A 27,939-nucleotide genomic window follows, 5' to 3' on the forward strand; every position below is an offset into this window, starting at 1 on the left:
GGGAGGTGGAGGGGGCTACGGAGGTGGAGTGGGAGCAAGGTATGTAATGTGTACCTTACATGTATAATTACAGTTAGCCTAAATAAAGCACAGGGGAAATTCAATGGTAACAAAATGATGCCCAGATTTGCAGATTTTCACTTAAAATGTATACCAAACAAAAACCATTGAATTCAAAGTTTAACTAACCATAACCAACCACCATGAATAAGGACTACTTTTAACTATGTTCACTGAACATTTTACAAAAACACATTTACAGAAAGAACTGTGCAGACACAAAGTTTGGTAACAGAATACAACTGAGGGACACATTACCGTAATTCTCTTACCAAACTTTGTGTCTGCACAGTTCTTCGTGTAAATGTGTTTTTGTAAAATGTTCAGTGTAAATTGTTAAAAGTAGTCCTTATTCATGGTGGTTGGTTATGGTTAGTTAAACATTGAATTCAATGGTTTTGGTTTGGTATACACAGTAGTCCTTGTGCATAGAGTTGTATGGTTTGGTACACACAGTAGTCCTTGTGCATAGAGTTGTATGGTTTGGTATACTTTGAACTCAGTCTCAGCATAATTCCGTTACTGTGGCAAAAATGTCATTGGACCAATAGGCCTACACGAGAGTTTTAGAATATAACATTTTATCTGAATTTTTGTCAAAATGTATAAATACCCCCATTTCATGATGTTAACTTCAAAAATATACAAGATTTAAAAAAAAAATGACTGACACCATTCAAACAATAGGGTTTGGAACTATAAAGCCAATTATCTGAGAATCATATTTTTTCAGATAGAACCTTATAGTGCCAGACTCTAGTGTAAATATCAACCTGGACTGTTTTAGATAAGTGTTGAATAGACCATTCATTATACATATATACAATGAAAATGAATGAAACTTTGTTTTGTCAAATACATAATAACAGTCTATTTTATCTGCATATATTATATCATTAGATCATTAAATACCCCAAAAATCCACTGTTTATTTAAAATATTTATTAATTATGATTACATTTAATTACACATTTAATACATTGAAATCAATGGCCTTTGATTTGAGAAATCAAAAGTATGATATATCCATAGCATTATACCCTTATAAAGTGCTGTTTCACATTAAGTTTAGATGATAAAACTACAGTCACACAATAGTGGTCAATTCCCTTATTCTATAGAGTTTCAATAGCCTGGGTTACATTATCCAGAATACAATCACAGACATTACTCAACACATATTCTGGGTCAGAGCCAATATATTAAGATCCATTGGGCTGTGTTCAAGAGCTGAAACGTGTTCGAAATGTTCAACACACCACACACACACCTTAACTCGATCCTCACCCAGCTATTGCTCAAGAAATTATGTCATCGAATGATGTCAACTACCTTGTTAATATTGTTCATATTAGTATAATGCAGATTACGAAAGTTATTATAATGGATGCTGTGTTTTACAATATAATGCAATATAACAAACTTTGATGGTGTGTTCCTTGTTTTGTCATGTTAAGTGTGCAGAGCATCCAAAAGAAAGCTTTCTACCTGCAAGGCCAGTGTCAGGAGTACCTGCAGAGAGTACAGCAGATTCTCCAGGCAGTAAGTACTCCGCATAGGTCAAAGCATAGTTATGGATGAAATCACACTTAAGCATGCATGACTGCATTTACACAGACACTGACACAAGACCATGTTTGGTTGTGGAAGAGCAGAATTTAAATAGTTTTAGCTTTAGCATAATGACATATCTTTTCACTTACAAATATGAAGCCATATTTTTTTCATTGATGTCTGGGATGTTTCTATGTAAACAGAAACAAGTTTATCTGTGTTGATGCAGCATTGGTAGCAGCTGTGGTCTTCAGCTGTGCTGATAATATCTCACTCATCTAGAATTACTCAATAGAAAAGAGCTCTTTTTGCCTTTTTTGTCCATGAATGGGACATTTTTTACAGGTCTGCCATCTTCATTTGATCACTCAGCCCCTACAAAAATGTCAATTCATTATAATTCACATAATTATTCACATTTCTTGTTGCTGCAGGATTATTTTCCGGCTGTGAGCTTACTGGGCAGTCTTTTGGATAGTGTGGGTATGTTGACAGTACTGGGTTGTGTATGTGTGTATTATTGTACTGACCATATGATTGTCCTCCCCCAGCGTGGCCCAGCGGTGGAGGTGGACAAGCTGATGACTATGTCCTCTGAGACTATAGACCAACTGAATGAATTTGCCATAGAGCTGCAGCAAATGAGACAACCCAACGACATCATCATCAGGAGGCAAGGACAGCTGTCTGTGTGAGAGAGAGTTAGAGAGGGACGGAAAGAGTGCATCTGTGTTTGTGTACATGTGAGAGAAAGAGAGAGTGTGTGTTTGTGTGTATTTGATAAATGCATTTGCATGTTTGTTTGCGTTTACATTTGTGCTTAAAAACAGATGGGACAAATCTCCTCTTATCTTTCATGTCTGACACTTCCTGTCTCTCCCTCCCTACAGCGTACAGCAGCTCCAGAGCATGCAGAGTGGGATCATCTCCTCCATCAGTGGGACAACCCAGAGGCAGAACAGAGGAAGCATTGGCTGGGAGGAGAGAGGGAGGTCCTACGCTGATGCCATGTCCTGGATAGGCCAACAGAAGGTATTATAAAACCTGCATAATTTATTTAGTGATTCCCCATAAAGGTTGATTGTATAGGGTGTAACAGATGGCTTCATTGTTCTGGAACTCACCGCCTAGACAATATACCATCCTCATCTCCAAGCTCTAAACCGGTATAGAGCAGTAGGACATTGTGTGTGAGAGAGTGTTTGTGTGTGTGTGTGTGTGTGAAGGGAGGTTGAAGCATGACACCCATCTTATCGCAGAATCTGACCTGCTGAAACACAAAACCACCACAATGCCAAAACATGGACGCTCAGAAAGAGAGAGAGAGGGACAGAGAGATGAGAGCGAGGAAGACAGGAACAGAGACTTATCAAGAGAGACAGGAACATGGGAAAAGAAGGAGAGGAGTGTAAAATCTGACACACACCACTGACTCATTCCAATATGGGACATGACTGATCACTTACATGCATACGAGAACACACCCTACACGCCTTGCTTCCAACAAATTCACTCACTCACACACCACTCCCTGCCTCTCCCTCTCTCCCTATCCCTTCATCTCTCTCACCCCTTCCCTAATCATTATCTCACCTAAGCTCTTCCTTTGTTCCTCATTGCTCAGATTTTTTCAACTCCCTCTGTGTCTTTCTGGCTTTGTCACTGCATGTTGTGTACAGAACTTTGTCTCCTTCTCTATCACGTTGAGTCAATAAAGGTATTGGCAAGAGTGTAACGTCTCCTGAATCTCTCCCCCCATCCCCCACCTCTCTCTCCCTCCGTCCTTCCCTCTCCCTCCCTGCCTCTCTAGTGACCCTACTGTATATGAGTTGTTACATAGCCTCTCTCCCCACACATATCTCCCTCCACCATATCTCCCTCAGGCTGTCCACAATTTAAAAAGTCATGGGGTGGAGGTGGCTGGGGTGGAGGTGGTTGGCCAGGGTGGAGGTGGTTGGCCACCCACCCACCCCCAGCCAGTTTCTACTGAGCAGAACTCAACCCTTTTTCTTATCAAAGCTGAGTGGATTGGAGTGAACTCTACAGGGGGAATAGTTGGAATAGTTTCCTGCTGATGACAGACACACTGATCAGTTAACGGTTATTTACTGCCATCTAGAGAATAGACTTAGGAAGGACACATTTGTTCAGCCTTCCACACAAACAGATAATTGGTTTCGCTAGCACTTTATCACTTTGTCCGACAGCTGGTATGAACTGGTGTTCACCAGAAAATACTCAATAGAATTGCTAACTACATGACACTAAATTTTACTTATTTGAATGAATCCTGAAGCAGAGAGGTTGTTATTCAGTAATACTAATGCTATTATTGTGTATAATATTGAGTTAACACGGCGGCAGGGTAGCCTAGTGGTTAGAGCGTTGGACTAGCAACCGCAAGGTTGCAAGCTCAAATCCCTGAGCTGACAAGGTACAAATCTGTCGTTCTGCCCCTGAACAGGCAGTTAACCCACCGTTCCTAGGTCGTCATTGAAAATAAGAATTTGTTCTTAACTGACTTGCCTAGTTAAATAAAGGTTAAAAAATTAAATAAAAAACACAGGCAAAACCTCATAATGTTGGTGCCATGATTTTACTTTGACTCAGTGTTGTTCGAGAAAATAGAGCTCTATCGCCTGTATATCTGTCTGTCTGTCTGCAGCGTCTGATCGAGACGTCTCCGTGGGGTGACGACGCGGCCACCATCGAGCAGCAGATCCTCAGCCAGAACAAGTTACACAGCTCTATACAGAGGAGCCATGAGGTGGATCACGCCAGGGATGAACTGGTGCGTACGATAGAGTTGACTATAACAGGTGCTCCATGGTCAGGTAATATAGCCATGAAAAACCTCTGTTCCTAATAATCGTCTGTGTGTCTTAACTCAGGCCCAAAAGGATGACAAGGGAGGCCTCCATTCCCTGCAGCAAGAATGGGACAGTCTGCAGGTATGAGTCCGTATTAACAACAAACTATTTAACCAAATAAAGTTATTTGATCATTCCTTTCTTCATAGTTGTATTCACTTGCCTCATTGGGCTCATCTTTGTTCATCTTCTCCTCTGTCAGAAAATGTCATTTGCTCGTACGGGCCAGCTGAGAGAGCTGCAGAACATCATCGAGGAGATCTCCAGGGCCATCATGTGGGTCAACGAGAGAGAGGAGGAGGAGCTGGTGTTCAACTGGGGAGACAAGAACATCGACGTCTACATCCCCAAGAAACAAGAGAGCTACTCCGTAAGGCCTTACAATACTGACATGAAATGTATCTATTCAGTGCACTTACTACTGTAGTCTCGTGTTATCGCACTTCCAAAGTCTTGTTTTCACTCTGCTATTTACGAATGAACATGAAGTTGCAGAATATCAAGGTCTGGTAACCATGAGGAGATATGCCTCCTAGGGTGCGACCCAAATGGCACCCTATACCCTATTTAGTGCACGCCTTTTAGTGCACTGTATAAAGAATAGGGGCCATCTGGGACGTATAACTATACTTTAGTAGTCCTTTTGTAGGTTTACTCACAGACAGTCTATCTTTCTCTCCCAGAAACTGATGAGTGCCCTGGAGGAGAAAGAGAAGGAGCTGAACAAACTGAAGCAGAAAGTGGATGGTCTCCTGAAGAACAATCACCCAGCTTCAGACAAGATAGAGGTGAGAGTCACTTTAGCTAGATTTTCAGAATTCCAGTAACATTTGGAACATTTTGGGAAAGTTACTGGATTTGTATAATTGTATGCTTAGCTCCCCTTTAAGCAGTGAAGTGGTAACATGATTTTGTTCTACAATATTAATGAAGTTGCTACTAACTAATAGGGTTGTTTGTTCCCCAGGCCTATATGGACACTCTGCAAACCCAGTGGAGCTGGCTGCTCCAGATCACCAAGTGTATTCATGTCCACCTGAAGGAGAACGCTGCCTACAGCCAGGTGAATACACACGTAGACATACTTGCATAAACACTAAAGTGTGCATAGACGCACGCATGCACACACACACACACACACACACACACACACACACACACACACACACACACACACACACACACACACACACAGATCACAGTATCTGTATCCCATGTTCTATTAACCTTCCCTCTCTACTGCAGTTCTTCAAGGAGGCCAATGAGACCTACAGCAAGCTGCAAAAGGACCATGAGATCATCCGTAAGAAGTTTACCTGTGATAAAGGAACACCTCTGGAGAACCTCACTGAGCTCCTGAAGAACCTCGAGGTACCTAACACTGAATGACACCTGAGAATGTTTCCATATGGGATCTTTTCAACAAATATTTGATATGAGTAGCAAGCATTTTTGCAGATATCCCTCTTTGACCTCCTTGCTACTCATTATTGAGGATAACTCGATCTCTCACCTGTTTGCATGGCATGATTTAGAAATGGAAATGTGAACAAGATAATGCAAATGTCATAGGGTATATAACAACTATATAGGATGCTTAAAGTTATTTAAAATAGTGGTACCATATTCTTCAGGGAAAGGTATAGGACACGTCCTGTTTCTGTGACCGTTACATGACCCGTGTGTTTGTTTCCCCATGCAGAGAGAGAAGGAGAGGGTTATGGAAAATAAGAGGCCGGTGAAGCACCTGGTGAATAAGTCCAAGAGCATCGTGAGGCTGAGACCACGTAACCCTGAAGAGAAGAGCAGCACAGCTGTTATAGTACAGGCCCTGTGTGACTTCAAACAGGACCAGGTCAGCACCCACACATACGTACACACACATTTTAAAGTGTTAACCCATGAACTGATGTCCCTTATACAAATTCTTACAATACTACCACCCCTAACACACACATACAACATTTACATAGAGAAGATCCGCAACAGTAGTGAGTTTACACTGTTTTGCATGTGTTCTGTGTGTCCTACAGAAAGGGATCTTAAAGGGGGACGAGGGTATCCTGAAGGACAACTCCCAGCGCAGTAAGTGGCAGGTGACGGGTCCTGGAGGTCTGGACATGCTGATCCCATCTGTGTGTCTCCTCATCCCCCCTCCCAACCCCCTAAGCATCGGCCTGGCCAACAAGTAAGACCCCCTCGGCAACCACACTGCTTGGCACTATGACATTTTTGCCATTTAAATGGACTAAATAACAGTGCCATAAAAATGACATTACAGTACTTACAAATAATTTAATGAATGCTGGTGTCAGAATATGTCAACTGACTTTACACTGTTATGACACAAACAGATTAGTAACTGATCCTATGTTGTGTATTGCAGGAATGAACAGTACTATGAGGCTATCATGGGCATCTGGAATCAGCTCTACATCAACATCAAGAGCCTCATCTCCTGGCAGTACTGTGTCAAAGACATCAACCATATCAACTCCCTCACCCTCACCATGGTAAGGCCTTAAACAAGACTATGACTTACACTGCTGACAATCTGTCATACCAATCAATAGTGCTACTCTCACAATATGAACAAGGAACAAAGGTTTTAGGTGGCAATACAACACAACCATTTGGAGATATTAAACGTTGTGTTTGTGTATTAGACATCTCAAGTGTTGGTCTTATTTAGACATTATTTAACTCTAACATCTCATTATTTTTCATCCACAACAAGAAGTAAGTAAATGTTTAATGAGCCCTCTTAGCCCACAGTAGTTGTAAATCTCACTCTTCCTTCCTCTCCATCACTCTCTCTCCTAGCTGTCCCAGATGCGTCCTGAGGAGTACCGTAACATCATTAAGAGTCTGGAGACTCACTACCAGGAGTTCCTCCGCAACAGCCACGGCTCTGAGATGTTTGGAGAGGATGAGAAGAAGAAGATGGAGAGCCAGTATTCAGGAGCCCAGAGCCACTACGACACACTGGTCATAGGGCTGCCTACATACAGTGAGTCCAAGGGTGCCTAGTCTACCCAGTGGAGCTTCTTAGATGGCTTAACGCCTTCTCTGTCTACATTACAAACTGCATCAGTTCAACTGAATTAGTCGGGAAGGTTAATGGAATGAATTTAATAATAACCAGTGGATACTGTGACCCAATTGCTACAGATGTTTGCCAAGAAATCAATTAGATTATGTTGGATGTCAGTTATAATAGGAATATGTATGGCTACTCAATTCGATGCCAGTCCACTAAATTCAAATTGGTTCCATTTCATTTCACAGATCAATCCAACGTGGTGGTGGTCCAGCCTGAGCCGCCCATCAAAGCTAACACTACCAAGATCACCCATACCTCATTGAAGGAGACCAGCATCTCCACCCAGGGCTCTAACATGAGCCTGACCCTGCTCAGTGACCTCCAAGCCCTCAGACGCAGGCTGGAGCTGGCTGAATCAGGCCTCAGCCACCACCTCCATGTTTCCCTGGGGGAGAACAGTGTGCAGGAGTGCTCACAGCACCTCCTGAAGCTGGAGGTATGCAACTGCATCTCATCATTCATTCAATAGATGAAATGGGCCTGTGAGAAACATACACCTTCGCATTTCTTCCTCCTGTCTTTGATGTAATTTATGAGATAGCATGACTGGACAGGTGAACGCAATGTAAGGGAACCTGTGTGGTCAATCCTATCCAATTGTGTTTTTGAATGTTGGATTCATTTAAAGTGTTCAAAGATAGCCAATAGATGGCCACAGTGTCTTTCTCATTGAATAATGTCAATCATCTTAAATGCAAACTATTCTACATGATGGACTATCCCTTGTTCCTGAATCTCAGGGCATACACAATGACCTGGACGGTGTGCGTGATGAGTACCTGAGACTGAGGGAGAGGGTGGTGAAGCAGCTGGAGGGGACGGCAGCAGACTCGGAGCAGGCCAAGTTCCTCAGGAAAGAGCTGGATCTCCTCAACCAGAAACTGGGAGATCTGCAGGGGCTGTCCTCTGCCTACCTCCAGAGGTACGGCTCTCACAGGAGCTCCTACCTCCTAGTCTTCTTCCTATGTTATGAAGTAGATGAGAAAACTAACTGTTTAGCAAATGTTTATTGAGGGTATGTTTCACCTGTGTGAAATGGTTGTAGTTTGTTGTGGTGTTGTTTGTTGTTTCACTGTTGAAAGGTCTTGTTTATTGAAGTGGTTTTGTAACGTGGTCTCTGTGTGTATGTGTTCCCTGGGTAGACTGTCATATCTGCAGAACTTGCTCCAGAGCCTCATCCAGGCTGAGGATGTCATCAAGGTCCACGAGGCCCGTCTGACTGAGAAGGAGACCACCTCCCTGGATCTCAACGAGTTGGAGCGCTACAGAGCTACACTCAAGGTCAGACACACCATCAATCACCACTGCTGTCAATTCATATCTGTCAGTTAGTTCATCTATCTGTCAATCAATTCGGATTGTGAGCTGTGTAATATTGCCCAAAAATATATGTATATACTGCTTTTGCAATTCAATATTCTAATTGTGCATTAGTGTTGTAGAACTGTGAGAGGGAGTATGTTTCAGCAAGATTCGTATCAGTGTCCAATAGTGTGTCTTGAGCATTGCCTGTTTTCTTTCGACTACAGCAAATGAAGTCTGACCTGGAACATAAGAGAGACCTTCTGACGGCCATGGAGAGTGACCTGGCCAATGCAGTCCACGTGAACAGTCAGATCTCAGCTTCCTTACACAAGTGTGATGTGGACCTGTCCAAGTACTCTGAGCTGGTGACCCAGATGTCTGACCGCTGGAGACGCATCCAGACCCAGATCGACAGCAGGCGAGGACCCTTAGATCTCTAAACATCCACTTCTCACATACACTCTCACAAACTCTTCAATACCCAGGCCATGATACGTATTCAGTTCTGATGTCACCTCTATGCCCATGTAGTGGATCCTTCTTGCTAGTATTCAGCAACTATTGACCATGGGACTAACTGTTCCTCTTCTCCCTCATTTTCTCCAGTAAATCAAGCTTTATTTATACAGCACATTTCAGACATGGAATGCAATGCAATGTGCTTCACAGGAAAATACAACTAAAAAACGATGAAAATAAAATCCTTTATATTTACTACACAGCACACTTAAGAGGATAAAAACAAAACAATAACAATACAAATTGACTGACTAAAAAGCACCGTAAGGAAAATAAAATCTTAAAAGGTGTGTTTTAAGATCTCTTAAATATGTCCATAGTTTCGGCCCTCCTCAGGTCTTCTGTCAGGCTATTCCAGAAGCTGGGGGCATAATTACATCCTCTCTCATCAGAGTGTGGGACCTGGAGAAGCAGGAGAAACAGCTGAGACATTTCCAGCAGAGCAGCGGAGTGGTTGACCAGTGGATAGACAACGCTAGACAGCGCCAGGACACCCTGCAGACAGCCAAGTTTAGCAACATCCAGGCTGTCATGGAGCACCTCGACCAACAGAAGGTAGGCCACTGCACAGCCATCCCCAAAATATATATTGTTATTGTTGTTGTGCAATTCTGTACCGTACAGACACTGACTGGTTGTTTCAGGTATGATTGATAGTTTCTAATGCACTCGTGACAAGCCCAGTATGTTTGATGGACAGGTGCTGCACAGTGAGATCAAAGGGAAGAAGGAGAAGGTGGAGGATGTACAGAAGGATGCGGACACCTGCGCTGCCTCCATTAAGGTGAATGCCATTCTTTCACAGCCTGTCATTCTCTCGACACCTTCAATGTGGTTGTCACTGAAAGTATCTTACCAGTTAGAATACCACATCAGCACCTAAAACCCTTCCATACTGTAGCATGTACAATACAAATGCTAAGTGCCTGTGTTCATACGTGGTGCTACTTCATTTCAGGACTATGAGCTGCAGCTGGCCTCCTACAGTGCAGGACTGGAGACCCTGTTGAACATCCCTATCAAGAGAACCATGCTCCAGTCCCCTGCCACTGTGGTCAGACAGGAGGTAATGGAGCAGCCTGTCCAACAGCAGTAGACAGTGTTAAAAATACATCAGGGCTGTATTCATAAAGCGTCTCCGAGTAGGATCAGTTTATCTTTTTAGAGCATAATGAATGCGGTTATATGGACAGGGGGGCAGATCCTAGATGTTTTATCAATACAGTGACTGGTCTTTACCCTGCTAATGTGGGTAAATGGGATCATGACGCCTGAGGTAGCATAAGGCCATTCATTACCATTATGTTAATCCAAATGTGGTAATCCTTGTTTTTTGGATTGATTTTCTATTTGTCTCTATTCAAAAAAGTATCCTACATGTTGGCAAATAAGGTTTCCAATGAACTCTGTTGTAGTGGCTGTTTTTTGTGGCTGCTTGTTTATTTATAAACTCTATAACTAACTCCACTAGGGTGCTGACCTCCAGTCTCGCTACATTGAGCTCCTGACCCGCTCCAGTGACTATTACAAGTTCCTGGGGGAGATGCTCAAGAACATGGAGGAACTGAAGGTAAGGGTGTGAAGGCACAATCATAAGAATAATGGGTTTGCGATATGTAATATATGTGTTCCCTCCTAATAAGACTGTACATTATACATTTCTAGTGATATGACTTTCCCTGGTTACGATTGGATTAGGGTAATCTGATCCTAAATCTGTTTTTCTGGTGAACTACTATCTCATTGCGACACTTTTTCCCTCCTCAGATTAGGAACACCAAGATTGAGATGCTGGAGGAGGAGCTTCGTCGTCTAAAGGAGGACATCGGGGGCCACAGCCAGAAGAACCGTTCCTTAGAGGACGCCCTGTCCCGGTACAAGCTGGAGCTCTCACAGTCTAAAGAACAACTCATCTCCATGGAGGAGGTGAAGAGGACCACAGCTGTGCAGGTCAGCGTGGCCAGGGAGAGCCTGGACAACACCAGCAGCCAGCTGACTGAGCTCAACGACAAGTTGGCCCGTCTCACCTACCAGCTGGACGAGGAGAAGAGGAAGAAGAGGCTGGCTGAGGAGCGCTATACAAGCCAGCAGGAAGAGTACGAGGCGGCCATGCGCCGGCGCCAGAAGGAGCTGGATGAGCTCAACTGGTCCAAGATCGACTTGGAGAAGGCAGTGAAGGACAAGGAGCGCGAGCTGGAGAGGCTGAGGATGCAGCTGGAAGAGGAGGCCACGAGGAGGCGTGGGGCGGAGCAGGAAATCTCTAAGGTAAGAACCCAGTGCAACCAGGAGATGAGCAACCTTAAGCAAACCTTTGAGTCGGAGATCCACGTCACCAAGACCACCATCCTCAAGGCTTCTCAGCAGAAACAGGAGGACACGGCCGAGCTCAAACTACAGTGTGAGGGACTAGAATCAGATAAAAGGGATCTTGAAGAGGAGTTGAGGAGGTTGAGACTGTCTGTGACTCAGACTGAGGCGATGAGGAGGAAGGCAGAAGATGAGGCCCATCAGCAGAGGTCTACAGGGACGGAGGAGTCGAGGAGGAGGAGAGAGCTGGAAATACAGCTCCAGACTGTGGCCACCCAGAGAGGAGAGGAGGAGCTGAGGCAGAAGGAGGCGCTGGCCGAGGCCACCAGGAGCAGCAAGGAGAAGAGCAGGCAGATCATTCTTCTGACACACAACCTGGAGGAGGAGGGCAAGAAGAGAAGTGCCCTGGAGATTGAGCTCACCAAGCTCAGGCAGTCCTACACTGAGCTGCAGACCAGTAATGCCACCTCTCGGGAGGTCATAAACAAGCTCAAGATCTCAGAGCAGGATATCCACCTGGTCCGAGTGGAGCTGGAAAAGCAGACAAACGAGAGGACCAAGGCTGAGACAACTGCCACCAGGCTGCAGAGCCGCATCCGGGACCTGCAGGCTATGGTGGACGGTCTGGAAGCGGACATGGAGAAGCAAAAGAGAACAACCCAGGATGAGTTCACCCGCAGGAAGAGGATTGAGTCTGAGCTGGAGAAGATGACCCAGAGCTGCAGAGAACACACCACCACCCTCAACACCTTCAGGGCCAGGCAGGAAGAGGTGTCCACCTCAGGGAGGAAGTATGAACAGGAGCTCAGGGCTCTCCAGGAGGCTCTGGACAAGAGCCTGCGGGAGCACAAGGCCACCACGGAGCACCTGGCACTGGCATCTGCAGAGTTAAAGGCTCTCCAACAGCAGCTCTTCCAAGAGCAGGGGAAGGTCCGTGAAGTCAATCTCCGCAACGAGAGCCTCTACAAAACCATAGAGGAGAAGAGCCGGCTGCTCAATGATGCCACCACAGAGATCGAGAAACTTCAGAGCCTTACTCAGAATCTGACCAAGGAGAGGCTGAGGCTGGAGGAGGAACTGAGAGGAGTGAAGCAGGAGAAAGAGCAACTAAAACTTAACAGAGATAGTGTGGATGGAGAGAGCCAAGCCCAGATCTCATCCCTGCATGTCCAGCTGCAGAGCAGCAGCAAGATGACACTGGAACTCCAAGCCCTCATCAAGGACCTGACCAAGGAGAGGGAAAAGCTAAAGTCGGATTTGGACAAAGTCCAAAAGCAATCCATAGAGGTATTTTGATTGTTCTGAGGGGCAAATTCCAAATAATTCAAACAAATCTGCATGAATGAATGAGTGGCACTGGGAGGATTAAATTCAAATAATTTACAGTGGGGTCCAAAATTATTGGATCCCTTAATAAAGATGAATGAAAAAAATATTTTTAAAAATCATACAAATACTGAGCTATAGTGAATGGTCAAAAAAAGATATACACTACCGTTCAAAAGTTTGGGGTCACTTAGAAATGTCCTTGTTTTCAATGAAAACATATATGAAATGAGTTGCAAAATGAATAGGAAATATAGTCAAGACGTTGACATGGTAATACATAATGATTATTAATTGAAATAATAATTGTGTTCTTCAAACTTTGCTTTCGTCAAGTAATTTGCAGCCTTGCAGACTTTTGGCATTCTAGTTGTCAATTTGTTGAGGTAATCTGAAGAGATTTCACCCCATGCTTCCTGAAGCACCTCCTATCAGGAATCAAGGTAAGACCCAGATGCAGACACGTCGAATTGACAATGGTTTAATAGTCCAACAGGGGCAGGCAATAGACAGGTCAAGGCAGGCAGGGGTCAGTACCGGACGGCAGACAGGGTCAGGGTAGGCAGAGGTCAACAATCCAGAGGTGGGGCAAAGGCAAAGGTCGGCAGTCAGGGTCTGGCAGAGTGGTCAGGACAGGCAAGGTTTAAAACCAGGAGGGCGAGAAAAAGGACAGACTGGGAAAAGCAGGAGCTAGCAACAGATAAACAGTGAACACATGTATAAATACACAGGGGATAATGGGGAAGATGGGTGACACCTGGAGGGGGGTGGAGACAATCACAACAACAGGTGAAACAGGTCAGGGTGTGACAGTACACCCCCGTCTAGGGGCAACATCTGGCATCCTTCCCTAGGCGCATACCTGGTTGACCAGGGTGTCGGCGTTGAAAATCCACAATGAGGACCCTGGTGGGGGACCAGCACCTCTCCTCCGGGCCATAACACTCCCAGTCAACCAGGTACTGGAACTCCCTGCCCAGAGGTCAAACCTTCAGGGCTGTGAGACATAGGTTTGACTCTGGACACATGAAAGGTGGGATGTATACGAAGGGTACGGGGAAACAGAAGACGAACAGCAGAGGGGCTAATAATTTTGGAAATGGGAAATTGGCAGATAAACCGGGGGGAGAATTTGCGGGATTCCACCCGGAGGGGCAGATCCCGGGTGGATAGCCATACCTTCTGCCTGAGACAATACCGGCGACTCGTGGTTGAATGGCAATCCGCCTGTCATCGATACCTGAAGGTGGTCTTGAGGACGGCTGCCGTGGCAGAGCAGGGAATGGTGTTTTTTTAATTGTTTATTTCTTTCACCTTCATTTAACCAGGTAGGCTAGTTGAGAACAAGTTCTCATTTGCAACTGCGACCTGGCCAAGATAAAGCATAGCAATGTGAACAGACAACACAGAGTTACACATGGAGTAAACAATAAACAACTCAATAACACAGTAGAAAAAAAGGGAGTCTATATACATTGTGTGCAAAAGGCATGAGGAGGTAGGTGAATAATTACAATTTTGCAGATTAACACTGGAGTGATAAATGATCAGATGGTCATGTACAGGTAGAGATATTGGTGTGCAAAAGATAAATAAAAACAGTATGGGGATGAGGTACAGTGCCTTGCTAAAGTATTCGGCCCCCTTGAACTTTGCGACCTTTTGCCACATTTCAGGCTTCAAACATAAAGATATAAAACTGTATTTTTGTGAAGAATCAACAACAAGTGGGACACAATCATGAAGTGGAACGACATTTATTGGATATTTCAAACTTTTTTAACAAATAAAAAACTGAAAAATTGGGCGTGCAAAATTATTCAGCCCCCTTAAGTTGATACTTTGTAGCGCCACCTTTTGCTGCGATTACAGCTGTAAGTCGCTTGGGGTATGTCTCTATCAGTTTTGCACATCGAGAGACTGAAATTTTTTCCCATTCCTCCTTGCAAAACAGCTCAAGCTCAGTGAGGTTGGATGGAGAGCATTTGTGAACAGCAGTTTTCAGTTCTTTCCACAGATTCTCGATTGGATTCAGGTCTGGACTTTGACTTGGCCATTCTAACACCTGGATATGTTTATTTTTGAACCATTCCATTGTAGATTTTGCTTTATGTTTTGGATCATTGTCTTGTTGGAAGACAAATCTCCATCCCAGTCTCAGGTCTTTTGCAGACTCCATCAGGTTTTCTTCCAGAATGGTCCTGTATTTGGCTCCATCCATCTTCCCATCAATTTTAACCATCTTCCCTGTCCCTGCTGAAGAAAAGCAGGCCCAAACCATGATGCTGCCACCACCATGTTTGACAGTGGGGATGGTGTGTTTAGGGTGATGAGCTGTGTTGCTTTTACGCCAAATATAACGTTTTGCATTGTTGCCAAAAAGTTCAATTTTGGTTTCATCTGACCAGAGCACCTTCTTCCACATGTTTGGTGTGTCTCCCAGGTGGCTTGTGGCAAACTTTAAACGACACTTTTTATGGATATCTTTAAGAAATGGCTTTCTTCTTGCCACTCTTCCATAAAGGCCAGATTTGTGCAATATATGACTGATCGTTGTCCTATGGACAGAGTCTCCCACCTCAGCTGTAGATCTCTGCAGTTCATCCAGAGTGATCATGGGCCTCTTGGCTGCATCTCTGATCAGTCTTCTCCTTGTATGAACTGAAAGTTTAGAGGGACGGCCAGGTCTTGGTAGATTTGCAGTGGTCTGATACTCCTTCCATTTCAATATTATCGCTTGCACAGTGCTCCTTGGGATGTTTAAAGCTTGGGAAATCTTTTTGTATCCAAATCCGGCTTTAAACTTCTTCACAACAGTATCTCGGACCTGCCTGGTCTGTTCCTTGTTCTTCATGATGCTCTCTGCGCTTTTAACGGACCTCTGAGACTATCACAGTGCAGGTGCATTTATACGGAGACTTGATTACACACAGGTGGATTGTATTTATCATCATTAGTCATTTAGGTCAACATTGGATCATTCAGAGATCCTCACTGAACTTCTGGAGAGAGTTTGCTGCACTGAAAGTAAAGGGGCTGAATAATTTTGCACGCCCAATTTTTCAGTTTTTGATTTGTTAAAAAAGTTTGAAATATCCAATAAATGTCGTTCCACTTCATGATTGTGTCCCTCTTGTTGTTGATTCTTCACAAAAAAATACAGTTTTATATCTTTATGTTTGAAGCCTGAAATGTGACAAAAGGTCGCAAAGTTCAAGGGGGCCGAATACTTTCGCAAGGCACTGTATTTATTGATAGACTATGTACAGCTGCAGCGATCGGTTAGCTGCTCAGATAGCAGATGTTTGAAGTTGGTGAGGGAGATAAAAGTCTCCAACTTCAGCGATTTTTGCAATTCGTTCCAGTCACAGGCAGCAGAAAACTGGAACGAAAGGCGGCCAAATGAGGTGTTGGCTTTAGGGATGATCAGTGAGATACACCTGCTGGAGCACGTGCTACGGATGGGTGTTGCCATCGTGACCAGTGAACTGAGATAAGGCGGAGCTTTACCTAGCATGGACTTGTAGATGACCTGGAGCCAGTGGGTCTGGCGACGAATATGTAGCAAGGGCCAGCCGACTAGAGCATACAGGTCGCAGTGGTGGGTGGTATAAGGTGCTTTAGTGACAAAACGGATGGCACTGTGATAAACTGCATCCAGTTTGCTGAGTAGAGTGTTGGAAGCAATTTTGTAGATGACATCGCCGAAGTCGTGGATCGGTAGGATAGTCAGTTTTACTGGGGCAAGTTTGGCGGCGTGAGTGAAGGAGGCTTTGTTGCGGAATAGAAAGCCGACTCTAGATTTGATTTTCGATTGGAGATGTTTGATATGAGTCTGGAAGGAGAGTTTACAGTCTAGCCAGACACCTAGGTACTTATAGATGTCCACATATTCAAGGTCGGAACCGTCCAGGGTGGTTATGCTGGTCAAGCGTGCGGGTGCAGGCAGCGAACGGTTGAAAAGCATGCATTTGGTTTTACTAGCGTTTAAGAGCAGTTGGAGGCCACGGAAGGAGTGTTGTATGGCATTGAAGCTCGTTTGGAGGTTAGATAGTGTTGCGGGCATACTCAACCCACACCAGCTGCTGGCTCCAGGAGGTGGAGTTGGCGGAGACCAGGCAGCACAGAGTAGTCTCAAGATCCTGGTTGGCTCGCTCCTACTGGCCAATGGAGGAGGGGTGGAACCCAGAGGACAGGCTGGCCGACGACCCAATGAAGGCGCAGAACACCTTCCAGAACCGGGACGAGAACTGAGGCCCCCAGTCAGAGACCGTGTCCACAGGTAGTCCATGGATCTGGAAGACGTGCTGCACCATGAGCTGGGCCATCTCCTTGGACAAAGGTAGTTTGGGGAGAGGAATGAAGTAAGCGGCCTTGGAAAACCGGTCAACCACAGTCAGGATTGCAGTGTTGCCCTTAGACGGGTGGAGACCTGTGACGAAATCCTGGGATATGTGGGACCAGTGTCAGTGAGGGACAGACAGTGGCTTCAGAAGACCAGTGGGAGCTTGCCGAGGAGTCTTATTCTGAGCACAGACCGTGCAGGCGGAGACAAATACGCAGACATCTGGAACCATTGTAGGCCACCAAAAGCACTGTGGCACGAAGGCCAGGGTCTGACGGGAGCCTGGGTGGCAGGCAAGCCTGGCACAACGGGCCCACTCCAGGACCGCAAGACATTCTGGGATCCAGGCTGGTACGAGAAGGAGAAGTTGAACCATGTGAACAGCAGGGCCCATCTGGCTTGCCTGGAGTTGAGGTGCTTGGCGGTGGGTGCGGAGATACTCCAGGTTCTTATGGTCGGTCCACACGATGAATGGGTGTTCCACCCTCTCCAGCCAGTGCCTCCATTCCTCCAACACAATCTTCTCCGCGAGAAGCTCACAATTCCCCAAATTGTAGTTATTTTCCGTGGCGTTGAGGCGGTGGGAGAAGAAAGCGCAGGGATGTAGCTTGAGGTCAACAATCCAGAGCTGGAGCAAGGGTACAGGTCGGCAGGCAGGCTCAGGGGCAGGCAGAGTGGTCAGGCAGGCGGGCTCAGAGTCAGGACAGGCAAGGGTCAAAACTAGGAGGGCGAGAAAAAAGGAGAGACTGGGAAAAGCAGGAGCTGAGAACAAAAACACTGGTTGACTTGACAAAAAAGACGAACTGGCAACAGACAAACAGAGAACATAGGTATAAATACACAGGGGGTAATGGGGAAGATGGGCGACACCTGGAGTGGGGTGGAGACAATCACAAGGACATGTGAAACAGATCAGGGTGTGGCACCTCTCACAAGTTGGATTGGCTTGATGAGCACTTCTTATGTATCATACAGTCAAGCTGTTCCCACAACAGCTCAATGGGGTTGAGATCCGGTGACTGTGCTTTCCACTCCATTATAGACAGAATACCCGCTGACTGCTTCTTCCCTATATAGTTCTTGCATAGTTTGGAGGTGTGCTTTGGGCCAATGTCATGTTGTAGGCTGAAATTGGCTCCAATTAAGTGCCGTCCACAGTGTATGGCATGGCGTTGCAAAATGGAGTGATAGCCTTCCTTCCTCAAGATACCTTTTACCCTGTACACATCTCCCACTTTACCACCACCAAAGCACCCCCAGACAATCACATTGCCTCCACTATGCTTGACAGATGGCATAAAGCACTCCTCCAGCATCTTTTCATTTTTTTCAGTCTCACGAATGTTCTTCTTTGTGATCCGAAATCCTCAAACATAGATTTGTCTGTCCGTAGCACTTTTTCTCCAATCTCCCCCTGTCCAGTGTCTATGTTTTTCTGCCCATCTTAATCTTTTATTTTTATTGGCCAGTCTGAGATATGTTTTTTTCTTTGCAACTCTGCCTAGAAGGTCAGTATCTTGGAGTCGCCTCTTCACTGTTGATGTTGAGACTTGTGTTTTGCAGGTACTATTTAATGAAGCTGCCAGCTGAGGACTTGTGAGACACTCTAATATAATTGTCCTCTTGCTCAGTTGTGCACCAGGGCCTCGCACTCCCACTCCCACTTTGGCCAGGGCGCAGTTGTAAATGAGAACTTGTTCTCAACTCAACCTTGTTAAATAAGGTTAAATAAAATAAAACTTCTCTTTCTATTCTGGTTAGAGACAGTTTGTGCTGTAATGTGAAGGGAGTAGTACACAGCGTTGTACGAAATCTTCCATTTCATGGCGATTTCTGGCCTTCTTTTCTCAGAACAAGAATAGACTAACGAGTTTCAGAAGAAAGGTCTTTGTTTCTGGCCATTTTGCCTGTAATCGAACCCACAAATGTTTATTTTACCTTTATTTAACCAGGTAGGCAAGTTGAGAACAAGTTCTCATTTACAACTGCGACCTGGCCAAGATAAAGCATAGCAGTGTGAACAGACAACAACACAAAGTTACACATGGAGTAAACAATAAACAAGTCAATAACACAGTAGAAAAAAAAGAAAAGAGTCTATATATATTGTGTGCAAAAGGCATGAGGAGGTAGGCAAATAATTCCAATTTAGCAGATTAACACTGGAGTGATAAATGATCAGATGGTCATGTACAGGTAGAGATACTGGTGTACTGGTGAGAAATGCTTGTTGAAGTTTTCGATTATGTCACGGTCTTCCTCCTCTTCATCTGAAGAGGAGAGGCGAGAAGGATCAGAGGACCAATATGCGGCGTGGTATGTGTTCATAGTGAATTTTAATAAAGAGAACACTGAACACTATACAAAAGAGTAACAAAAAAACAATAAACCAAATACGACCGTGAAGCTACAAATGACACCTGTGCTGACACAAGCCACTAACATAGACAATCACCCACCAACAAACAGTGCAACCCAGGCTACCTAAGTATGATTCTCAATCAGAGACAACTAATGACACCTGCCTCTGATTGAGAACCATACTAGGCCGAAACATAGAAATCCCCAAATCATAGAAAATCAAACATAGACTGCCCACCGAACTCACGCCCTGACCATACTAACTAAATACAAAAACAAAGGAAATAAATGTCAGAACGTGACAGATTAACATGGATTTATCAGTGGTGACCGTGTTACCTAGCCTCAGTGCAGTGGGCAGCTGGGAGGAGGTGCTCTTTTTCTCCATGGACTTTACAGTGTTCCAGAACTTTTTGGAGTTAGAGCTACAGGATGCAAATTTCTGCTTGAAAAAGCTGGCCTTTGCTTTCCTGACTGACTGTGTGTATTGGTTCCTGACTTCCCTGAAGAGTTGCATATCGCGGGGACTATTCAATGCTATTACAGTCCGCCACAGGATGTTTTTGTGCTGGTCATGGGCAGTCAGGTCTGGAGTGAACCAAGGGCTATATCTGTTCTTAGTTCTGCATTTTTTTGAACGGAGCATGCTTATCTAAGATGGTGAGGAAGTTACTTTTAAAGAATGACCAGGCATCCTCAATTGACGGGATGAGGTCAATATCCTTCCAGGATACCTGGGCCAGGTCGATTAGAAAGGCCTGCTCACAGAAGTGTTTTAGGGAGCGTTTGACAGTGATGAGGGGTGGTCGTTTGACTGCAGACCTGTAGCGGATACAGGCAATGAGGCAGTGATCGCTGAGATCCTGATTGAAGACAGCGGAGGTATATTTGGAGGGCCAGTTGGTCAGGATAACGTCTATGAGGGTGCCCTTGCTTACAGATTTAGGGTTGTACCTGGTGGGTTCCTTGATGATTTGTGTGAGATTGAGGGCATCTAGCTCAGATTGTAGGACTGCCGGGGTGTTAAGCATATCCCAGTTTAGGTCACCTAACAGAACAAACTCTGAAGCTAGATGGGGGGCGATCAATTCACAAATGGTGTCCAGGGCACAGCTGGGAGCTGAGGGGGGTCGGTAGCAGGCTGCAACAGTAAGAGACTTATTTCTGGAGAGAGTCATTTTTAAAATTAGTAGTTCGAACTGTTTGGGTATGGACCTGGAAAGTATGACATTACTTTGCAGGATATCTCTGCAGTAGACTGCAACTCCGCCCCCTTTGGCAGTTCTATCTTGACGGAAAATGTTATAGTTGGGTATGGAAATCTCAGAATTTTTGGTGGCCTTCCTAAACCAGGATTTAGACACGGCAAGGACATCAGGGTTGGCAGAGTGTGCTAAAGCAGTGAGTAAAACAAACTTAGGGAGGAGGCTTCTGATGTTGACATGCATGAAACCAATGCTTTTTCGATCACAGAAGTCAACAAATGAGGGTGCCTGGGGACATGCAGGGCCTGGGTTTACCTCCACATCACCAGTTCCAGATACTGAACTAGTCTACAGTTAATGCTCCAGATACTGAACTAGTCTAAAGAAGGACAGTTTTATTGCTTCTTTAATCAGTATGACTGTTTTCAGCTGTGCTAACATAATTGCCAAGGTGTTTTCTAATGATCAATTAGCCTTTTAAAATTATAAACTTGGTTTAGCTAACACAACGTGCTATTGGAACACAGGAGTGATGGTTGCTGATAATGGGCCTCTGTACACCTATGTAGATATTCCATAAAAAATATGCCATTTCCAGCTACAATAGTCATTTACAACATTAACAATATCTACACTGTAGATACACCGTAGAATCTTCTGAACGGTAGTGTATATATTTTATACTAATACAATTGCTCATAGAAATATATTTTGTTTATTAAGAAGTTATAAAAAATGCTCAAAAGATAGGGGTAAAAATGATTGGATCACATGTTTTCAATAATCCAGCTCCCTACCCTTGCGAGGATAGCCCCACTGAGCATTGGAGAACACATTGGGATGGATCTTAGACCATTCCTCCATACAGAATACCTTCAGATCCTTGATATATTTGTTGATTTTGTTGTCAATTAACAATTTGTTTATGGATTTTGATGTGTGCTTGGGGTTATTGTCTTGCTGGAAGATTCACTTGTGGTCTAGTTTCAGCCTCCTTGCAGAGGCAACCATGTTTTTTGCTAAAATGCCGTTGACCTTAACAAGTGCTATTTTCATGTTATCTGACCCAAGCACCACCTGGAGTTTGCTAAACGCCATTTGCACTTGGATTTGAACCGGCGCTATTTCTTATTTTATTTTTATTTCACCTTTATTTAACCAGGTAGGCAAGTTGAGAACAACTTCTCATTTACAATTGCGACCTGGCCAAGATAAAGCAAAGCAGTTCGACACATACAACAACACAGAGTTGTTACACATGGAGCAATGGTCATATGGCATGAAAATAGGGATCTTTGGCCATGCACACCAGCGGTGCGTTTGACCTTTGAAAGAACAATGCATATGCAGAAAATATCTCATCCCTAATGTAAAGAAATGGTTAATTGAACAGAAAATCTAAGTTTCCGGACATGATCCCATTGAAAACCTGAGGTTTGATTTGAAAAGGGCAGTCCATAAGCAGAGACGAAGGATATTAAGGATCTGGAAATATTCTGTATGGATGAATGGTCTAAGATGCCTCCCAATGTATTCTTCAATCTCATAAAATATTTTAGAAAAAGTCTCAGGGTTGTTAACTTCACAAGGGGAGGGTGCTGGAGTATTGGAAACAGGGGAACCATTTTTTTGTGTAAATACAAATCTCTTTATCTCATAAATATAGCATTTCCCCAAAAAATATTTTGCACACTATGGCTCAGTATTGGTATTATTTGTTTTATAGTCTTTTTTGCTCATCTTTATCAAAGGATCGACTAATTTTGGACCCCACTGAATGTGATGATTCATTGTTTTCTATGATTCTGATTCTGATCCACTAAGGTTTTGGCTAACCATTTATGGGGCATTTTTAAACTATGTATAAGGCATTTACAAACACTATGCTCACAATGTATTAATCATTATTCCCACATTTGTAAATGTTAGCTAGAAATTCACACATTTATATACACACCTGCTCTTTCAATTACATAAATTGACCGGGTGAATCCAGGTGAAAGCAATGATCCCTAATTGGTGTCACTTGTTAAATCCACTTCAATCAGTGTAGATCAAGGGGAGGAGACATGTTAATGAAGGATATTTAAGCCTTGAGACAATTGAGACATGGATTGTATATGTGTGCCATTCAGTGCCTTTGAACGGGGTATGCTAGTAGGTGCCAGGCGTATCAGTTTGAGTGTGTCAAGAACTGCAATGCTGCTGGGTTTTTCACTCTCAACAATTTCCCGTGTGCATCAAGAATGTTCCACCTCCCAAAGGACATCCATGCAACTTGACACAACTGTGGGAAGCGTGGGAGTCAACATGAGACAGCATCACCTTTGGAAAGCTTTCGACACCTTGTAGTCCATGCCCCGACTAATTGAGGCTGTTCTCAGGGCAAAAGGGGGTGCAACTCAATATTAGGAATGTGTTGTACACTCAGTATATTTCCTTAGATATCCTGTGTTGTGTGCTTATTCTTTTATCAGGGACTGATGGATTGACTACCAATGGCATGCCCATCTTTTTTGTTGAAATTACACTGGTCACCAATATGTCTTGTTCTCTGTTTCCCATCCAGACCTCCATGATTGTGCAGAAGTCTCAGACCCACTACACTGAAATCCTGTCTGATAGGGACGCCCTTCTGATCAAGTTGAAGCAGCTGGAACAGGACAAGTCCCACCAGGGTCACTATAAAGAGGAACTGAATCGCATCAAGGTTTCCCTGGAGACTGAGCTGCGCAACAAACAGCGTCTCCAAGAAGAACGAGATAAGATGCAAAAGGACTTCACCTACTGGAAGAGCCAGTACGAACTGAAGGAGACCCAGATGAGGCAGAGCGACTCGGACAAGGGCAAGATGGAGAGGGAGAGACTCTCCCTGAAGAGCGAGTTGGAGCGTATGATAGTGGAGCTGAGGACCGTGGAGGAGAGGTATAAGGGCAGACTGCAGAGCTCAGAGAGGGAGGTGTCAGACCTGGCCCTGAAGAGAGACACCCTGGAGAAGGAGTTGCGGAGGCGTCAGCAGAGACCTGACTCCATGAGCATCCAGACCCAGACAGATGAGAAGGTGGTCACCGTGGACCCGTCTAAACTGGTTTTCGATGGGGTCCGCCGTAAGGTCACCGCCCACCAGTTGTGTGACTGTGGCATTATCAGCAAGGCCACCTTGGAGCAGCTGCTGAAGGGAAAGAGGACCGTGGAGGATGTGGCCGTCGACATCCAGCTTAGCCTCAAGGGAACAGGCGTCATTGCAGGCATGGTCAGAGGACCCCAGGGCAGGATGTCCATCACTGAAGCCAAGACCAAGAACCTTCTGAGCAAAGAGAGTGCCCTAATGCTACTGGAGGCCCAAGCTGCCACCGGCCACATCATGGACCCCAAGTTTAACGAGAAGATGTCTGTTGATGTTGCCTCCTCCAGAGGAGTGGTGGACACAGACGATAGAGACGCCCTCATGACAGCTGAAGCAGCCAGTGCAGGCTTCAAAGATCCATACACCGGCAAGCTGCTGTCCATTGGACAGGCTCTGAAGCTGAAACGTCTGGACAAGGAGACAGCCCTCCGGTTGCTACAGGCCCAGGAGTCTGTTGGAGGAATCCTAGACCCAGTTCTGAGTGTGTTCCTCCCCAAAGACCTTGCCCTTGACCGCAATCTGATTGATGAAGACCTCTACAGGGCTCTGAACAAGAAGCCAGCCTGCTATCTGGATCCAGTCACTGAGAAGAAGATCAGCTACAGTGACCTAATGTTGAAGTGTAGGATTGAGCCCGCCTCTGGCATGCTGCTCCTCTCAGCCCCGGAAAAGCCCATGACCGTGCAGGGCCTCAGGGGAGAGGTGTCCGTCACAGAGCTGATCAACTCCAACTTGCTGTCTGAGACAGATGTACAAAAGCTGAACCAGGGCAAGCTCAGCAGCAAGGACATCGAAGACAAGCTCAAGAACTACCTGCATGGTTCTAACTGTATAGCAGGGATCTATGATGAAGCCAACAACAGGGCAATGACCTTCTACCAGGCCATGAAGGATGGTCTGCTCAGACAAGGAACCACCCTGGAGCTTCTGGAAGCCCAGGCTGCCTCTGGCTTCATGATCGACCCTGTCAACAATGTCTGCCTGACTGTGGATGAGGCCTGGAAGAGAGGCCTTGTGGGCAAAGAGTTCAAGGACAAGCTGATGTCTGCAGAGAGGGCTGTCACTGGATACAAAGACCCACACACTGGCAAGACCATCTCCCTCTTCCAAGCCATCGAGAAGGATCTGATTGAGAAGGGCCATGGGATCAGGCTGCTTGAGGCTCAGATAGCCAGCGGTGGCATCATCGACCCTAAGGAGAGCCACCGTATCGATGTAGACATCGCCTACAAGAGGGGCTACTTCGACGAGGAGATGAATGAGATCCTGTCCTATGAAGGAGATGACACAAAGGGCTTCTTTGACCCCAACACCCAAGAGAACCTGACCTACCTGCAGCTGAAGGAGAGGTGCATCACAGACCCCAAGACTGGCCTGGTTCTCCTACCCCTGAGAGACAAGACCAAGCCCCAGCAGACGGTTCAGCAGAGCAGCCAGAATACCATCCTCCGTAAGAGGAGGGTAGTGATCGTGGACCCTGACACTGGAATAGAGATGACCGTGAGGGAAGCCTACCATAAAGAGCTCATTGACTATGACACCTTTCTAAGTCTTTCAGAGCAGGAGTGTGAATGGGAGGAGATTACCATCACAGCTTCTGATGGTTCAGCCCGTCTGGTGGTGGTGGACAGGAAGACAGGCACCCAGTATGACATCCAGGACTCCCTGGACCGTGGCATCATTGACCAAACATCTCTGGAGCAGTACCGATCAGGAACCCTGACTCTCCCTCAGTTCGCTGACCTCATCACCAGCAATAGCAACCTCAGCGAGTTGACAATGACCGCCAGAAACATGGAGGATGTGGCCACCTGCAGCAGCCCCCCCCAGGCCCGCCCCTCTTCCCCCACCGTCCGCAAGCGCTTCAATAACATCTCCATCATCTTCTCCCCGCCAGAGGAGTTTGACGAAGGGAGCCCTGTTGCGGCCATCTTTGACACTGAGACGATGGAAAAGATCACCATTCCGGAGGCTTTACGGAGAGGCTTAGTGGACGCGATTACAGCTCAGAGGTTGCTGGAGGCCCAGGCATGTACTGGAGGCATCATCAACCCCACAAATGGTCAGAGGCTCAACCTACAAGATGCTGTTCACCAAAGCATCATTGACAATGACATGGCCACCAAGCTGAAGCCAGCCCAGAAGGCCTTTATGGGCTTTGAGGACATGAAGACCAAGAGGAAGATGTCTGCGGCCGAGGCCATGAAGGAGAAATGGCTGCCTTATGAGGCCGGACAGAGATTCCTGGAGTTCCAATACCTGACAGGAGGTCTGCTGGAGCCCGGTACGGGCCAGCAGACCTCTATCGAGGAGGCAATCCGACGAGGCTGGCTGGACGGTCGTGGAGCCCAGAAGCTCCAGGACACACGGAGCCACGCCAAGAACCTGACCTGCCCCAAAACCAAGCTGAAGATCTCCTACAAGGAGGCCATGGATAGCTGCATGGTGGAGGAAGGCAAAGGCATGAAGATGCTCCAGGCCTCCTCCATATCCACCAAGGGCATTAGTAGCCCCTACAACGTGTCCAACCCAGGCTCCCGTTCGGGCTCCAGGACTGGCTCTCGTACAGGGTCTAGGAGTGGCTCTCGCAGGGGCAGTGTGGATTACTCCTCCAGTTACAGCTCCTTCACAACTTCTTCCTCCAACACCTTTAGCTCCAACTGACAGTTCTATTATTAAACACACTTACAGAGAAAAGAGGGTGTGGAGTTGATTGGAGTAGACTGCCTATGTGATGTGGCACATTTGTTATGGTTATGGAAAGTGGGTTAGGTGGGGTTAGCATTTGTGATGTGGTATATTTTTCATTAATTGTGTTTAGTTGGTGTTTTGTGCTGTCAACTAAATCTGGTTGGGGGCATAAAGGCTGGGTATATTGAGAAATATGTTAGAATGTTTTGTTAGGATTCATTCTGGATCTATGTCAATGTTTAGATTTGTTTAAACTTGGGTAAAAAGGAATGTGGTGTTGAAGGTGTTGAAATATATAACATTTTACCAACAAAAAAAAACTGCTTTTAAATTGTACTTAGCTTTGTTTTTATGTAGACACATGGTTGTTGTTTGATTTGAATGGGAGGGAATCAATTACTGTTTCAAAGATCCTTCGCTCACAGCATCCCTTTGCTCTACAACAGGGGTAGGCAACTAGATTAAGCCACAGGACCATTTTTGTCTGCGCGAATGGCCTTGCCTTGGAAAATAGTAAGAATCATTTGTACACTGCAAATTGACCACAACTAAGCCCCAAAATAGATTATATTTGAAAATAACATTGATACACAATCACTTTTTAAAAACATTATTTGTGAGAATACTTGTGAAAATATTTTGTAAATTAAACACATTTTTAGCTGAATGGCTGGTGATTTTAGTCTTTTTGACCAAAAACTAACCCCCACTCTACTTGATAATGGCATATATTTTGCAACACAATGTGCTGAATTATAAAACAAGTAATAAACCATTATGAATGAAATAATGTTGTATTCCAAAGGATTGAAAAATAAAAGTTTATAATTCCCAACAGTCATTTGTAAGTGTCCTGTAGAGTTCTTCGTAGGTCCATCATTAGTCTATAAAGATTTAGGAAGCATAATAATAGGGAGAATATTCCCTCATACTATGATGATAATGCAATGCTGCTTTTCAACTGTAACACCAGTGTTCCACTAGTGTATACACCCTTATGTTATCCAGTCCTACCTGTCTTTCCATAGGTAGGACTGACAGTGAAGATTTGTGAAGAACAGAATCAACAACCTTTGCATAATCAAAACAGTTGCTTTGTGAGGTGTTCACTGTCAAAGGTGTAAACCCATGTACACTGTTATCCATTGTTATGTAAATGCAGCCTG

General features: G+C 45.1%; 1 protein-coding gene across 2 annotated transcripts; it reads left to right on the forward strand.

Annotated features, from left to right (window-relative positions):
• On the forward strand, positions 1–27,614 carry dspa (desmoplakin a). 2 transcript variants are annotated; one of them, XM_024435798.1, is made up of 24 exons: positions 1–39; positions 1,518–1,602; positions 2,166–2,287; positions 2,505–2,646; positions 4,280–4,405; positions 4,506–4,565; positions 4,687–4,854; positions 5,168–5,272; positions 5,452–5,547; positions 5,730–5,855; positions 6,187–6,339; positions 6,518–6,672; positions 6,871–6,997; positions 7,308–7,494; positions 7,773–8,023; positions 8,328–8,509; positions 8,730–8,868; positions 9,117–9,310; positions 9,804–9,966; positions 10,112–10,195; positions 10,370–10,477; positions 10,883–10,981; positions 11,179–13,005; positions 23,525–27,614. In XM_024435798.1, exons 3-24 carry the CDS (start codon positions 2,196–2,198, stop codon positions 26,744–26,746), a joined length of 7,806 nt encoding a protein of 2,601 aa, XP_024291566.1. In that variant the 5' UTR covers positions 1–39; positions 1,518–1,602; positions 2,166–2,195; the 3' UTR covers positions 26,747–27,614. The 2 variants fall into 2 exon arrangements, with proteins under 2 accessions (XP_024291566.1, XP_024291567.1); XM_024435799.1 differs by having other exon boundaries at positions 11,179–11,676.
• The last annotated feature ends 325 nt before the right edge of the window (positions 27,615–27,939 follow it).

The sequence above is a fragment of the Oncorhynchus tshawytscha genome, linkage group LG10, assembly GCF_018296145.1.
Source record: "Oncorhynchus tshawytscha isolate Ot180627B linkage group LG10, Otsh_v2.0, whole genome shotgun sequence".
In the NCBI taxonomy this organism is placed as follows: domain Eukaryota; kingdom Metazoa; phylum Chordata; class Actinopteri; order Salmoniformes; family Salmonidae; genus Oncorhynchus; species Oncorhynchus tshawytscha.